At 39.0% G+C, this 16,830-nt stretch overlaps 1 protein-coding gene across 11 annotated transcripts in view; it reads right to left on the reverse strand.

Annotated features, from left to right (window-relative positions):
• LOC121319427 (receptor-type tyrosine-protein phosphatase T-like) overlaps positions 1 to 16,830 on the reverse strand; it is a 155,866-nt gene that overhangs the window by 64,626 nt on the left and 74,410 nt on the right. For all 11 annotated transcript variants that reach the window (XM_041256854.1, XM_041256850.1, XM_041256849.1 and 8 more), the window contains exons 8-11: positions 15,704 to 16,000; positions 9,744 to 9,853; positions 1,816 to 2,017; positions 1,044 to 1,146 (exon numbers count right to left, since the gene is read on the reverse strand). In XM_041256854.1, the coding sequence (XP_041112788.1) occupies positions 1,044 to 1,146; positions 1,816 to 2,017; positions 9,744 to 9,853; positions 15,704 to 16,000 (712 nt within the window). The remainder of the gene's footprint in view (positions 1 to 1,043; positions 1,147 to 1,815; positions 2,018 to 9,743; positions 9,854 to 15,703; positions 16,001 to 16,830) is intronic.

Consider the following 16,830-nt stretch of genomic DNA (forward strand, 5'->3'; position numbering starts at 1 on the left):
GAATTTTTAGCAATCCATTGAAATCGATCAGAACCAGACCACTGTCAGATTTTCTCTGGAGATTTGCAGTACCTGTAAAGTTGCGATTGTTGCACAAAACACGTTCTGATATGGCTGTTAAGTAGCACACTACATTGAAGTAAATTCTTATTCAGCTGGCCTTAATTTGCTATTGAACAAAAATGTTCAGTAGTCACGAATGTGTGAAAGGTTGCAGAGAAAGGCAACGACCAAGCAAAACAAATTTAAATGGGGCTTGCACTGTCTTGTGTCTTTGCATACAAATTGCTCTTATTTGAATGACTGCTTTTAATTCCTCAAAGCATCCACTGGACCGACAGTAATTCTGTTTTTCATTTAGTGGATGCTTTGAACCACACCACCCATACATTTCAGCTCTCAAAACAATCATATCACTCCTCTTTCTTACTCATCGCTGCAATTTTTTCTTCTTTTTCTTTTCATGCATACTGAATATATTCCCGTGTTGTAGCATTTGCTCTGTTAAGCAAAACTTGGTGCTTGTCAAAGGGATACACAGTAGAGGAAGGCACCCTGTGGGGAGAGAATTCCTTTACGCTCCTATTGATTTCCCATTGAAAGCTTTGTGTATCCTGCATGTGTGAAACTGTAAAGCAAAGAAGGGCTAGATCAGCAGTAGACAGGATAGAGCACCAGTATTCTGGCAGTAAAACAATCAAGTGATAAAGATGACTTAAAGGTCTCTCAGATTCAGAATCCCATATATGTTCAAAAGACCAGATTCCCTTTGTCCTGGTCTGCTATTCGTTTTCTTTAGGTTTCTAATGTCATTTACAAATAAAATGCTTCAGAGCTACAAGACAAAACAGGGTGTCTCTAACTAGCTCCTGAGATATTTACTGCCCCAAAATGACCACAAACTACCTGACTGGGAACATAGGCTACCACACTGCATAGGATGCAGTGAATGTGAACAAGATGCATGAGTGGATCAGTAACTTATCCTCATTGCAGTCCCTTCAGCTGCTCCGCTGTCTGCGGTGTGTGATCGAGTGCTTTACCTCACTGGGGCTCCCCTGGACTGGGCAGGCTTCAGCAGCACAGTGATGGTCGTGTCAGTTTCATTCAGCGGGGCATCGTTTTCAACCTCGGGCATCGATGGGGCTGAGGATAGAAAAAATTTAAAATAAAAAGTATATATCCAGTAAAAAAAAAAAAAAAAAAAGAATGAATGAAACCGTGATGTATGACAGTTAGAGGGGATATATATATATATCTATATATATATATATATATATATATATATATATATATATATATATATATATATCATATATTCAATGTCGTGCTGATGCTCTAGCACTAAGCTGAAATTAATGACTTCAGAACTCAGAGGAAGTGCATAACACAGGTGTTATTCCTGTAGCATTCAGCCTGAATTCATTAGGAATTTTCGGCCTTTCTTTTAAAGTGTTACCAGAGCAAGTCAAACTGCTGTTAATGCTCCTGGAGGCACCGTACTGTGAAGATGAAATGCAATGCAGTCTGGACATTTTCTTTCCTTTTTCCTAAGATGCATGAGCTCTGGTTCACCGTTTCTAATGATGTGTGAATTCTGAATCATCCTGTATAGTCATTATAATGGAAAGCGTGCACATGCTTTACTTTGAATGAGAATGCACAGGGCTCCTTCTGATCCCGTCACAGTTGCTCTGTGCTTCTCATAAAACAATTGGCCTCAGCACTTCACAACAGGGCCCTGTGCCTTAGATTCAGAGCTGTATAATTGCACAGTCACCGGTTCCCAGCCTCCGCCCTGTTACATTAACTCACCTGATATTTTGGTTGTGATGCGTGTCGTGACAGGAGACCCGAAGCCTTTCGCTGTGCTGGCTTTGATGGTGAAGGAGTAGGTCGTTCCTGGGTACAGGCCGACAAACAGATGGTGGGTTTCGTTTTGTAATTTAAACACCCGTCCTCGCTGGCTCGACAGCTCTGCTCTGGGGTCCAGAGAACCAATAGCTTTGTAGGATATCTAGAATACATTAAAAAATAAAGACTTTTATTCCCAAATTAATAAAAACGCTGCACGAACGCTGCATGGCCTAAATTGATGCATCAATGGGTGGTACCGTAATCCTTCTAATATAACCTGCACCCTTGTATAAAGCACAGGATTGAACAGCGTTGGGGTACATCCTTTGTTTAATGTACACCACAGCATACTGTAGAGAATACTATTGCCTGAGCTTATTGAACTTCTTGCATATACCATGCAAACCATATATTACTCTGGAAATGTTCCCAGTATTTGTAAAATGGTCCTCATTATATTACTAAGATTAAGGTAATGTACATGAGGAATACTGTATCTATCAAAATTCAAAATGTGAATGGTAATTCATTTATGTCTTAAGCCATATACTATGTGAGCGTAATGTATCTTTTGTTTTGTTTTTTCCTTCGACCGAAGTAGGTATTAATTTCATTTTCAGTGGTCTATTAGTCTGTATCTAATCAACTGTTCAGAGGAGTACAGAGACAGCAAGATTACATGTTCAGAGAGTCTTGTAATTTATTTTGTAAGTGTGAAAGGATGAATTGACAGTTCAGTCCAGGAATAGCCAGCAGTCTGGATGTCTTTTGGCTTAAAATTAGCCTTTCTGAAAGCTTTGCTCTTATACAGAGAGGCAGTGGAATATCATCCAAGAAGGAAAGAAAGCAAAAATGAACAAAGGGCTGTATTTTAAAAAGATACTGGGGTCTTACTGAAATAACATTGACAGGCCTAAATACCAGCACTGTTTAAATTCTGAATTAGGACCAAGCCTGGCCATTTCCATATTTTCTAAAGGTAAACTGTGAAGACAAAAATGTGACATGTATACCAGCTTCTACATTTGACATGTACTTTCTACATATAAAATTAGAAAATAATCATAAAAACAAAGCAAGTCAGTGTAAGAGGACAGCAGAATAGAGCTAATCCTTGTTGAGAAGCAAAGCTAGCCACCCCCCTATCAGGGGCTCTGTGTTTGTCAAGCGCATTACCAAGGTCTAATGACAAGGAGTGCTTTACAAGAATATAAACAAAAAGGAGTAGATGCATACAACCATGATACTGTCTGTGTCTGAGGAGGAAAGCACCCAGCCCTTGATGAGCTGCAGTGGGATATTACAGTATTCAATTTGTTCAAACCAGACTCCTATACACAGTACATAATGTATTCCAATACATATAATAAGGAACGCATTCTCATAGAACAGTGCATTCACAGAGGCTGTCTGTCTGCCTGGCCTGCTCTCTACACTCATGGTGCGCACAATTGATTGAATACATGAAGGTAGTGCTGTGGGAGGCACTGCAGGAAAGAAAACAACAAGACTACTTTTTTCAACTCTGCAGCACTTATCATTGCCAAGCAATCTCAAGGTCCCTTGGAAAAGAACTCCTAAATAAAGGAACGAGACACATATAGTATAATCACTGTGTGGATGCTTCCACAAATACCAGTTTAAGTAACAATAATGCCACACTGTTAGCTAGCAGAGGCGTGGCTCCACGGGGGGAGTGGCTCAACGGGATGGGGTGTGGCTCCACGCAGGGCGTGGCTCTGCAGAACATCTGAATCTTAGACCTCCACCTCAGCACCTGCATAACACTTTCAACACACGTGTTTGTTTATTATTATTATTATTATTATTATTATTATTATTATTTATTATTATTATTATCTGTAATGTTTACTTGAGTTTTCGCAACTTATCAGAAAACTGTCACCAGAACACAATCCCAATCAAAATTAACCCTAAAGGCAAAGTGAATGACTGACTGTTCTCTGTTGAAAGTTTTTTTTGTTTTGTTTTTGAAGTGGTTCTGACACTACATTTCTGAGTCTCTTTTGTTGCTTCAATGAATCAGCCATCTCTGTCAGTACTGTAATACATGCACTGGCACCGAGCTGCTGGCTCTGGGAGTCCATTACAGTTACCAATCTAGACTGTTGATATACAGCCTCCGAAAAAAGAGACTCATGATTTATTTACAGCCAAATTCTCTCGGAACCAGCTGCACACTCCTAAATTCAATCATATAGGGCAATTTCTCTGAGCTGTCAATATAATGTAGCTTACAGTGCCTCCCTTTAACTTACTTTTACTATGCAGTGTGCTTGCTTATTCATAATAAAACATTACAAATGATTCCATGTATATTGATAGAGCATGGTTTTGCTTTTATTGGGGGACCATTAAAAGCTTAGTTCTACTTTTTTAGCCGAACATTGAGTTTATATACTCTGCCTCTGTGTGCAGTGGAAAAGGTCTCACAACCTTGTCCTCATAAAAAGATACTTTACAGCTCCTTGAAAATGCTTCCGCCTGCAATGAAACCACTACCAGGATTAATCTAAAGCCGTCAGGCATTGCTTTTTCATTGGGATTGTAACTTATCTAAGGCTTAATATGGAAGAAAAGTTTTAGTAACTAGTGGTTTTGTAAAAAAAAAAAAAAAAGAAAAAAAACTGATCTAGTCCATAAAAGAAAATGAGTGGTGCTTCAAGACTATAATAACAAAGTTAAGTGAAGAGCCCTCTTCCCAAGTGCAAGATTTTTCCCTGCTTTGTTTTAGGCTACAAAGTCCACTTCATTTTAGGGACACTGCTGGTTCCTGTCCAGACCTTAAGGGTCCCTTATAGAAGTGTACAAATGTAAAAGCACAGCAAAGTGTAATAAAGCACAGTGAAAGCATGGTGAAGCATGGGTAAGCATTGTAAGGCACAGAGAGATATGGTAAAGCATGTTTAAAAAACATAGCAAACCATGGTAAACTATGCTAAATGCATAGTATAACCATGGGAAAAGCATGGCAAAAGTGCAAAATTACAGTGGTGAAGGGGTAGGTTCACAGCACGTACACAACTGATAGAAACCAGAGGAAAAAAAAAACACACTGAAAAAAAAACCATCAACAAATCAATCTCTCGCTGTCGTGACTAAAACAAAACCTACCAATAGCAAATCGATAACTTTCCATTTGGCTTTTGGTTTAGCTCAGATTGCCATCGTTTCTGCACTTCCAAAGGGAGGAATGTCGATAATCTAATAAGCTGGGGCTAATGCAGAGCGTAGGCGATGAGCAGCAGCTGATGCTATGCGAGTTCAGAGCATGCAGGCACCCCTCTTGAAATTAAGCTCCAACTCTCCCATAAGCAGATAAGAGCATTTTACCCATTGACAAAACTGCTGATCTGTAATCATGCTTCCCTTTGGAGAGGATCCAAACATCTTCATTTATTACAAGGGCTTTGAAGGGGCCCACCAGCGGCATTGTCACCAGCAACCAATTTGATTACAGGCTAGGAGAACTCGTTCCTTTAGCATTCACTGTTGCCAAGGGTTTACTGCGATGAACCCGAAAAAGAAGTCCCGAATCTCAAAGGCTGACAATGTGAATTCTGAGCTTGTTTGTTTAAAACCTAAAGCAATTCCTTAATAGGAACTAACTCTGAATATCTTATGAAATGCTAATCACGCTTGATTGGATTTACAATGTTGTGTTTGCATATTCAGTTCCATGCATACAGGCACTGCCTGCAGTATATGCCAGTCAATTGAAACTGTATAATGTGTTGAAGTGTGGCTATGCAGCTGACAGGGAACCAAAGTCTGTTCACGTCTTGTTTGGTCTGCGCTTAAGGCAGTAGGTTGTGATGGTCTATTTAGATCTACCCACTCTACTACCGTTGAATCATTAGTGGAGGGTTAGGAACCAGGCTGTTCTTTATTTGAACAGCCACTTTCGAGATGAAGGTCGTTTTAAAAGCACTTAGCTGGAATTTGGAATCCAGCAAACACTAAGTGAATGAAATGCACACCCAGCCAACAAAAAAAAAAGGAGTTGAATGTTACTTTTACCTTTTGCGATTACATCATTGACTGGTCTATTGAATAAAGACTGAATTCCCCAGAGCCTAATTAACTGTGTGCGTGTGTGTGTGTGTGTGTGTGTGCTTGTGTCTAAACACATCTACAATAAGCACACAGATCAATGACAGCTACCAACTAAATTTCTACTTGCTGTGTTTCAATGGTGCAGTTCAGTTTATAGGTGGATTTCCCAGGTAAAAGATTGGTAGGAATTTGGATGCGGGAGTACCAGTAGTGGCCTGCATATATGTCAAAGCTTTACAGCTAATCCCAAAGCACCACCTTTCCCTATATCCTCTCCTACCAGGACATTCAGGATTCTAAGCACAGCCTCATCAAACCACATCAAGACATTTTGTTCTTTGCTGCAGAGTCTTACCTGAAGTAGAAACATCCACACATCTTGGCACAAATCCAGTCTCTGTCTAGATTTGAAAAAGCTTCACAGCATCACAGCAAATATCCCTCCTATTAATATCAAGAAGGTAAGCAACAGCATAACATTTCTGTCACTCGTAGGAGTCAATTGTACATGTTAACTTATGATCAATCATGTTTTAATTAAAAAAATAATAATAATAACACAACTCATATTTAATGCCGTAATTCATGTCTTTTGAGTTTCTGTAGGGCTGTAGTTTACTGTGCAAGTGATGAGACTGATGGCAGAATAAAATGTGTTGGAATGTTCCCAAATCGGACATTTTGATTGGCCGAGAGCATTGTGTTTATAAACGCATACATATGCAGTGTATAAAAACGGCATTCTCTTGCTTTAGTTTGTAAAATGAAAGTAAATGACTGCAGTGCCTTTCCCTATCACATCCTAGTCTCTTAAAACCAGGATTGTCTTTTCCTACGAGCCCATATCTAAAAAACAAACAACTGCAACAGACACTCAAACCTAATTATCAGAGAATTCTGTAACAACCTAGGCAGGCAGGAGAATGTGCCATGGATTGCATTTCTTTTAATTAAGCTAATTATGCAAATTCTACATTTGTTTAGTATGAAACCTGCATAAATTACAATTGATATTATTATTATTATTATTATTATATTACAATCAACTTAAACTAGTTATTGTATAAACCATTAATGGAGGCAGAATGCGCTCAATTAAAAACAATTATTTTAATTGCAAGTCTATAAACTTAATAAGCGGAGCTACCTACCCCTGGAGAGCTGTAAATTAAATCTGCTTTTATAACAATAACATGGTTTGCTAGTTTCTGTCTTATTAGAGTCTAATAAAGATGCTCACAAGTTTTTAAGACTATGTAACTCAGTGGTTGAAAATTAGAGGTTTCAGGAAGGGTGTCAACACAATATCCCAATCAAGGCTGCACAGAGACTGATAGACCTGTCGCTCTTTAACCTGTTGAAATAGACCTTTCATCATTTTTAACAAAGTGTGTCACAAACAGAGAGACACAGGTAAAGGGATGTACCCTCTGAAAAATTCTTACTGCTTTTGCATTCACCTATACTTGGCACAGTTTAATATAGTCACCAGCATATTTCAACATTGGGACTGTCTCTGAGCAAGGTGAGACTTGGTAATAGGGATGCATTAGGGGTGCATTGTAGTTTGTTAGATTTGAAATGGAATACATCGAATGGTGTTTGCACCAATGAAATCTATATTGTAAATATAAAAAGAACCCCAATAAATCTGTTTTCCAATTGACTTCCCATTAAAATTTTGAAGATTAAACTGGTTCAATGTTTTCCCCCCTCCTATGGTCCAAACCAACTATTTTCCTTAATATTATATTTAAGAAACAGCATTTTTTTTTTACTGTAATTACAAAAAAAAAAAAACATTACAGTATGGTAATTTGATAGGTCTGAGATGCTCCCATTCAGCTCCACTGAAAAAGTTTGTTCCCTCTACTGAAATTATGCTGGCGAATAACATTTTCACAGACAACTGCAATTTTGATAAAGTGACCTTGTGGCGTTGCAATCATCTATACAGCTGGAATGCCTGTTGCTAGGAGATGCTCGGAATGAAGGGAGGCAGACGGGACTGTCTTTGATCAATGCCCCCCACCCTTCCACATCCTGTCTTGAGTTATCATCTCCGCAGGTCCGCTTGAGCATGTCATCAGCCTCGAGAAAAAGGTGGCCACATTCTGCTCACTGATATAACTGGAAGCATATTTCCCCGCTGCTCTCCTTTACACTGTATGCACAATGCATTCCTCCCCTGTAATGTTTTACCCATTCACTGTCAATAAAGTATACAAGCAATAAGGAACATAAAAATGGCATTGGCAGTTGAATGGTGCCTACACACACACACACACACACACACACACACACACACACACCTAGCTACTGTTTATTAACATGCAAACAATGAGTAATTGCATATCAATTAAATACTAATTTATACAAAAAAAAGACTACTTTTAAAAAGACAAAAAAAATAAATCTATTTGCAGTATGCCAGAGCGGTTTTGTTGGATTATAGGTATTGATTTTAAAAACATTGATTTTATTTTAGCGTGGTTTAGACTTTACTCTGTAAAATCAGAGTCAACTCCACAGAGTTTAAACCTGCCTCGCAGATGTCAGTGATTCTGACTACCAGGGAGAGGCTGAGCTTGGGTTCACGCAGTGTTAATACTACATACTCCTCAAGGACAATACCACCAGGGATTTTAATTGAATCAATGAGAACTATAATGCAATTTGCAACAGTTTGAGAAAACCAAATCGAACAAGGTGGAGCACTTTGAGAATCCCTTTGTCAGACATATAATCAAGATGAACACAGAGACTAGTTGTACTTTAATGGTGCTCCTCTTACATAATGGTTCCCGACCAGCGTTCACAAAATGACTTTGCTTAGATCCAAATTCATCAGATTAAAAGCATGCGCCATTGAGTGCCTCTTCAAACACAAATCCTTCTCTGTTGCTACTTTAATGTCATAATCCCATAAAACACATTTAAAAGAGATCAATAATCCATTAGGATTAGAGTAGAACTGGCAGCTACTCTTTCCACATCAAAGTGAACAACAATTTACTGTACCTTCAAACAGTGATTTAACAATGCTGCCTCTTCCTACGCGCCTACCATTGCAGGGGTGCCTTTTGGTGCCGTGTTGATTTTTAATTTCTGTTTGGAATGCAATTATTATTATTTTAAAAAAATTATAGCCCAGGTTTTGTGTGTGTCTTATGAAAAGAACCTGGAATAAATTGTCAAAAAAAAAATTCCAATTTGCATTAAAACACTTTTGTTTTTCTATGGCATGTTTTTTTCTTTTTTTTTTTTAAATGTATTTATAAACGTTTTTAGTGTTTTGAAAAATTTGATCTTAGACGAAAAACAGTTTCCTGAATGCAATGCCGTCACATCACGTAAACCCAGGGAGTTGTCTCTGCAAGTTGCCTTGTGGAGCTCTCAGAAGATTAACGGAGGCTGTAGAGCATTGTCATATTGATTTGCTCTTGTCATTTTGCACAAAGCTGGCACCATCCTTAGGTAATCCACCTGGGTCTTCCTTGCATGTCCAGACAATTGAGCTCACTGGCGTTCATAGCTGACCTGCTCCAGTGGAAACTCATTACATTTATAAATTAAGTTTCAGTGTGACGCTTTAACCCTCCTTCCCCCTTGCCTGCCTAATTATTTTCTACTATATCCACTATCCGTTCCCATCTCCCTAAGCCCTCTTTCATCCCTCCCCTTCTGCTCCACCCTTTCCCCTACTCCTATATTCCCTCTCCTATGTACCCATCACCATCACCCCCTTATCTCTCTCCTCCCATCCCCTCTCAGTCCTCGACAGTCTGCTACTACCACTCCGTTCTTACCTCATAAAGCGTGATAATCCCGTTGGTTTCGTTCGGAGCCTTCCACTGCATATAGATCTTCTCCTCAAAAGGACCTCCTTGGATGGATTCCAGAGGTATCTGCCCAGGCACTGTAGGAGGCAAACAGGAAGTATGTGATCTATGAGGTTCTAAGAGCATTATTAAAAGTAGTAGATCAGGGAAAGTCTGAAACTGGTCCAGGGGAACAGCAGGCATACTGTACAGTATCCTCAGCAAGAAGAGCCGACTTTGTGTCTTCTTCACCTTCAGACAACATTTTCACAAACTGATTAATTCAATAAACTGTACAGTATGGGGATGGAAATACGAAGCCCATTAAATAGCAGTTTGATCAATTAATATAATAATAATAATAATAATAATAGGTATATTCCTTGTAAAACAGAATGTAATAAAAGTGATTTGCTGAAATCCAATAAATAATCCATTATAACAATGCTAATGTTCGATTTTTTTTTTACTGTATTGTCAAGTTGCAACAATCAAATGAGTCCCCCCATGCCTCTTATTTTATGTTCCCTATCTAACTTCCCTTGTGAAAAAGGCTAAAAATGCAAAGTGACCCATTTTGACTGCTGCACTCTAACATTACCTTCTGCTCTTGTGTATTGTGTGAAAATCAGGCATCTATTAGAAGAACATTTAAGTTAAATACTTTTGCATGTTTTTTTTTTACATTGTATTGGACTTTTTCATACATGGCAAATCTTACTTTCATTTGTAGTAATTAATTTTAGTTATCTTTACTAAGAATACCTAGAATCACTTGAACTGCAAAGCAACAGGCATCTGCGATACAATTATGCAAACCCACGCACAATCAGAATTCCGGCTAAAGATGACTTTGTCTTCAACTTTTGTCACCTAATCAGTTGTTAAGGGTCAGTGCCCTATGCTGCTAGATGAGGTGACATTTAACATAGATTTATGAATAGACTGTATTTCAGAGAGAATCAATTGGATGTGCACCACCAACTCTACAAGAATCCTGTCTTTCAATTCTAATTATCAGCATATGACATGAGAGACCACTCTAACATTGTATCCTAAAGGGAAGCATCTTTTGATTATTGTATTTATCAGAGGTCGGGTCAGATAAAGAGCACGTTCTGTCCATAATAAATGCTGTTCAAGTGTATTCAGATCTTCTCCTCCCAAGGATAGGAAAGTCTACTCCTTCTGTAAGCAATATGGCTAGACTACATATTTTATCAGTGATTGGTCTGGCATTAACCCAGCATTTCTTTGGGGTGTCTTGGTTCATTGCCTACTCATTTATTTTGGATTGGAAGTGTCATTTTTTATTGAATAGTGACAATGATAACTGTGCTGAAGCCACATATGTAATCACTTTTTTTATACATCTATATCACAGGACACAAAAACTGGAGGTTTAGCGATTACGCGCACTTTTAATGAAAAATAAGCAAAAACAAGCAAACTCCTAGCTCCTCTGGAGCACTAACTAAACATTCATCAGGAACCTAATCTAATAAGCCGGACAGCTAAGCCGTTTACCAGCTGAAAAACTCAGTTTTTAAAGATGAATGCAAAAAAGGCTTTACACAGTACCTTTTAGTACAATTGAACACACCATCAATTAGCTTCTCCACACAGCAGCAGCCTTGAGCAGACTGACTTCTCTCCTTTAATACCCTGCACCTGGCTTTACTTTACAATACTAGTCAGGTGCAGGTGGTAATTAACAATGAACCAGTAATCAAAAACAATTAACACATGTTTTTAGGCAGGGATTAATATTAACCTCTCTGTTGTGCTACATACAGTGCTACCTTGCTGTAACGCTCTCAGTTATAATGCGCCTCTATATAACGCTCCTACAGCATGTCCCCCAATTCCCTATACTTGTGATTTATGCAATATTTCTACAGTAAATACAGTACCAGTCTTGTTCAAACTGTAAACTTCTCAGTCTAACTTCTGTTTCTGTCTCTCCCTTTTGATACAGTATCTGAACTGAAGAAAAGCTGCTCTGACGCTTTATAACACAGACATCTTATTCAGCATGCATTTTATAACTAAATAAATATTAGGCATATCAAGTGGTTATCTTTCCTAATGTATTTACTTTTTTACTGCAAGAGGAGCTGTGGCTTTCTCTGGGAGACGAGACACTTCAGCTTCATTTTAGCCCCGCTCTGGCAGCCGAACCTGGGGCGAGCCCACTCCCTATTCCCCTCTCCCAACCCACTCTCCTTCGCACACTTGGTTTGCTTGTCTGTTGCTTTGAACTGACTACCCGACCGCCATTTAGCCAGGCTATTTATAGTTTAAAAACTACTATTTAAAATGATCCATGAGTGGGAATTTTTTTGTTAAAAAATATAGCGTTGATTACATGGTGCTTTATGCATGGTTAATTCACAGAAAGTTATATTTTTGCTTCACTCTATATGCATTATAGAGAGGAAGTTATATTATTTTGTATTTTAGTCAGATGTGTGCTATGTGTCCCGCGACACCCCCCTCTCCAGTTTATAACGTTTTTCGGTTATAGACTGCGTTACAGTGAGGGAGCATTGTATGTGTATATATATATATATATATATATATATATATATATGAGATCTTATATATATATATATATGAGAGAGAGAGAGAGAGAGAGAGAGAGAGAGAGAGAGAGAGAGAGAGAGATATAGATTCACACTCCAGTTTTTATATATGGTGATTAAACATGGAACTGAGTCACTGGAATCAACTGGAGATGATATTCTCCAATAATATCATATCAAGCCTCATTTACAAATGGACAGAAAATATTCTCATCATATTTTAATTATGGATGTGACAAAGTTACCAGCTCTAATTCCCTCAACTGAGTGCACAGTTTAAATAAAAACCACAAATACTTTTGCCATCTGCATATTCTGGGGGCTGATCTTCAGTGGGAAATGACACAACACTCACAAAAGAGATATGGCAATATAATAAGGTAATGAAAAGTTTGATTGCCTTTTTTCTATATATTGTGTGCATTGCGTGCTCAATTATGCACGCAAGGCTGGAAGACTCTCCTAACAGCCTTGACATTTACAATTTTCTATTTACCAGGAAATCAGCATCTGTCAATCTGCTTTTTATTTCCATCCCCACCTTACGAGGATACAGTGAAAGAGAACTGCTGGTACAGCCTTGGCAGGCAAATTAGCTCATCTGTCTGCCAGGTCTCTCTTGTCTTCCCATGATAAAATGCATACAGTGTTATAATTGAGAGGTCTGGCATGGCATCGGGAATGCTAACCAAGGTTCTGTCCATTTTCATACCCCTTACCAACGCTGGTGACATTGTCACTGGTCCCCGTTTTATTCAGATGACTGCCCATTGGTTCGTTGCTTGTATTCTACACTTGGCATATGCAAGTATGTCAAAGGCAGCAGAAGGTGCCGCTGATTCCTACAGCAGCACTTCACGATGTAGTCCAAACTCACTCCACCAGTCTAGCCGAAATCAGCCCATGTGACAGGATGCAGCCACTGAACTATTGCATGGTGCCTGAGATATTAGCACAAAAAGAGGGGTAAGCCACTCAGGAACTGGACTGTAAAGCTTTGGTTAGCTCCTTTCACAGGCAGTGTAAGATCATTCCCCTTTTTCTGCCATACAGTGTGAGTGCAGCCTTTAGTTTTCTATTAGAAACAAAAACTAGTTATTAAAGTGTTCTGGAAACAGGAGCTTTCTGTATCTAGCTTCTGTATCTAGAACAATCAATTGGAATTGAATCACAATAGCTGGCTTGCATACTTCTTTTAGATATATGATGTATATGTACAATACATTTAAATATATGTTTGCACATGGAACCCAGTTATTAAAATGTCACTTTCAGCCCAGGCTTTCAAGTCAAAAGCTCTTTTCCCCTTCCTATACTTGCTTCAACTGACACAAGACTGCCGTATAAATGAAAAATCTCTTTCTCTGAAATTACATGTTGTCCTCCAGCAACTTGAAAAAAAAAACCCCATTTAGAGTCGAAACGAATTAGTGACAATGCATATGCTGTAATACACTCGCATGAATACAAGCAGCTGCATTGCATGATGCTTTTTTGAAGGCAAATAAAAATGAGTGGAATTGATGGTTTTCGAAAAAGCCAGCAGAATGAATTGTAAAAGGATGTGATCCAATTGGTAGTACCCTGAGGAAACAAATGAAATAAAACCCAAAATATCAATATGTTTAGATCTGAATTGAGCCTGCATGGAGCTGGAAAGCAATAAAGTGCAATATGATTTAAGTATAACTAATATGCTCTGCATTAGGGTTTTTTACTCAGTGGCTTTCACTTTTTAATTTGAAATGTGTACAATAGAATTTGAAGTGACAAATCTTTTTTTTTTTTTTTTTTTTTAAGTCTTATTCGTAAAGGAGAATGTGTACTATAGATTCTGATTGAAGCAAAGGGTATTAAAATTAAGACATCTCCTTTAAAAATGTGCAGACCACTTTAAAGGCTGTTAAGGAAGGTTTTGTTCAAGTTTTCTGGTTTTGATGAAACCTTGTTTCAGCTGTTTTAAAGAGGGATCAAAAGTCCTCTACCGTTTACATCTCTAAACAGACCCTTAGAAAAATATGCTGTACTGAAAACAGATGCCAGTTGAAGTTAAATGTACATTTAATTGCCACACGCCTCCTTTTTTAAATCATGCATGTATTTCTGTGAAATGTGGGATAATAACCTCTGGGCATGCCAACCTTTTTGTTCGCCTGTCTAAGCTAACCTCCACTTGCTCTTTAAGCTCCTGTCTGGCTCTGTTACAGAAAAGGCAGGCAGGGTATTGGCGAGGTAGTGTATGAGACCTGGGGCAAAGCTAGCCAGTCCTGCCACTCTTCCCTGTTTAACAGCTTTGCATTTGTCTGCTTGCTTTTAACACAGAGCGAACCTGTGTTGGGAGTCAGCCTTAGCAATGCACTTTCACTAAATAAGGTTTTAACAAAAGCCCTGTTAAATCCATGACTGTGAAGTTGCTGTATTTTATTTATTTATTTTTTGGGGGGGGGGGGGGGGGGGGGGGGGTGTATTTGCTGGGGTTTTTGAGAAGGCTAAATTGCCAAAGCTCACTCATTGATTTGTGCAGGGCTGTTCAGCCTGTGTTTGTTTGAATGTACAGTGCCTACAGCTGGTGAGCTTTGACAACTTTACTAGATTCAAAAGAAGAAAAGAAATACTGTATGTTTTTCTGGGTGTGTTGTAAATCCCTTGGATGTTTCACCCTGTCATCTTCCTCCACTGTTTCTGATCAAGACAGCACCCTGCAGCTTCACAAGATTCAGAGCAGCAAACACTAACTCTGTCCTACAACAGCATAGTGCTTGTATCACTCAAATCACATCCATTTCTCAAAGCACAGTGCAGCTAAAATCTTCTTGTGTTCATAAAAAGCAGGGTGCAGAAGAAAGCTATGCTGACAAGATTCTTTTGATGTTGTCATTTCCAGTTTTCTAGAGTAACCAGTCAAAGCTACAAATAGCCCCAGCCTTTTGCGATCAGATGAACAGTGTGCTCTTGTTTATCCCAACTTGCAATATTGTTTTCACTGTTGGTTGGTTAGCACCGAAAAGCGAATACATTTAAAATGTTGATTCCTCTTAAGAGATGACTTGGAATTTACCCCAACATTTGGTTTGCAGAATAAACTGTTCAGACTAGGATATTAAAACTGCAAACAATGAGCTAGTGTTTGAAAAGCTTCAGAATTTTCTTAGGAGCAGATTCTCATTATGTCTTTATATTACTAAACATAAAACTGTTTACAAAAAAAAAATGTTTCTATTGAAGTCAGCTGCTGCTGCTGCTTGCCAGATGGCCAGGAGGCTTGCCCTGTGGGTTATAGCACTGTTGTTATTATTATTATGTGAATGTACAGCCATTCTGGCAGAGCTGATGTCTCGAATTGTGACCGACTAGTAGACCTACCGTCCTCTTCAGTCTGCTTAACAATCTCCTCGCTCTCCTTCCTCCCTTCGGGGTTGGAGAGCACCAGCCTCAGCCGCACGCTCACGAAGGGCCTCATCCCGCGCAGGGTGTAGTGCGAGGCTGTCTGGATCAACTCCTCGGCTGCAAACTCGTGGTTGTTGAACACGTACTGGTACTGGACTGTCAGGTTGTAGCTGTGGCAGCGAGTAACCACATAGCCGAAGGGCTCCCACTGCAGGGTCAGCTGGCGAGCTCGGACATCCACCACCTCCACGCTCAGCGGCCCGTGGACCGGGTCTGCCAAAATCAGAGACAAGGAAGCCATAAGGATACAAGAAGATAAAAACATAAGAAAAGTTACGAACTAGTAGCAGATTGATCTCAGACAACGACCCACATATGAATGCATTCAAATGGCAGGTGTGGAATTGTATAAGTAACTCAAAATCCAGGTGTGCCTTCCAGAGCTGTTGGCAAATCCAGACAGACCCCAAGCAGTGACTCTTTCCTTAAGCAACCAAAGTGATCACCTACCCCTATTTCTCTCCCACATTTCTACTGGCTCTCCTGAGAGAGAAGACAAGAAAACAGTTCTATCTAACTGGGAGGATCCCATCGGAACTGTACTCTGGCTGAACTCGCAGACAATGTGTTTTAATGATCTAAACTGTGCCAGGTCTAACTACTGGAACTCTTCAGCTCTTTATTAATTAAAATACAGTAAAGTGACTGCCAAGTCACTTTTAAAATCTTTTGTGGTTTACATCTGGACCATACTGAGTTACTAATTTGTAAAATTTAAATGAAACATAAAAAAATAATAAAGCTACAAAAGGATTGCTTTCCTTGCTCAGGGGAAACAATAGATAATTTTGACCATAACTGAAATAGAACAAAAAATAAAAAGGTACTCAAACAAATGGACAAAAACAACAGCTCAGATTTCTTTCGTATTTAATTATTACTGAGCACCCTCTGCTGCAAATGTCACACAGAACAAGCATCCGCAATCAAGGCGAGGGAGCTGAAGATTACTTGCAATTAGAGAGTGATAAAGGCTTCAATCACAGTGGCAATTTGCTAAAGCCAGAGTATCAGGCTTGATACAACCGCAAGATGTGGAGAGA

This window comes from Polyodon spathula, chromosome 8 (genome assembly GCF_017654505.1).
Source record: "Polyodon spathula isolate WHYD16114869_AA chromosome 8, ASM1765450v1, whole genome shotgun sequence".
In the NCBI taxonomy this organism is placed as follows: Eukaryota; Metazoa; Chordata; class Actinopteri; order Acipenseriformes; family Polyodontidae; genus Polyodon; species Polyodon spathula.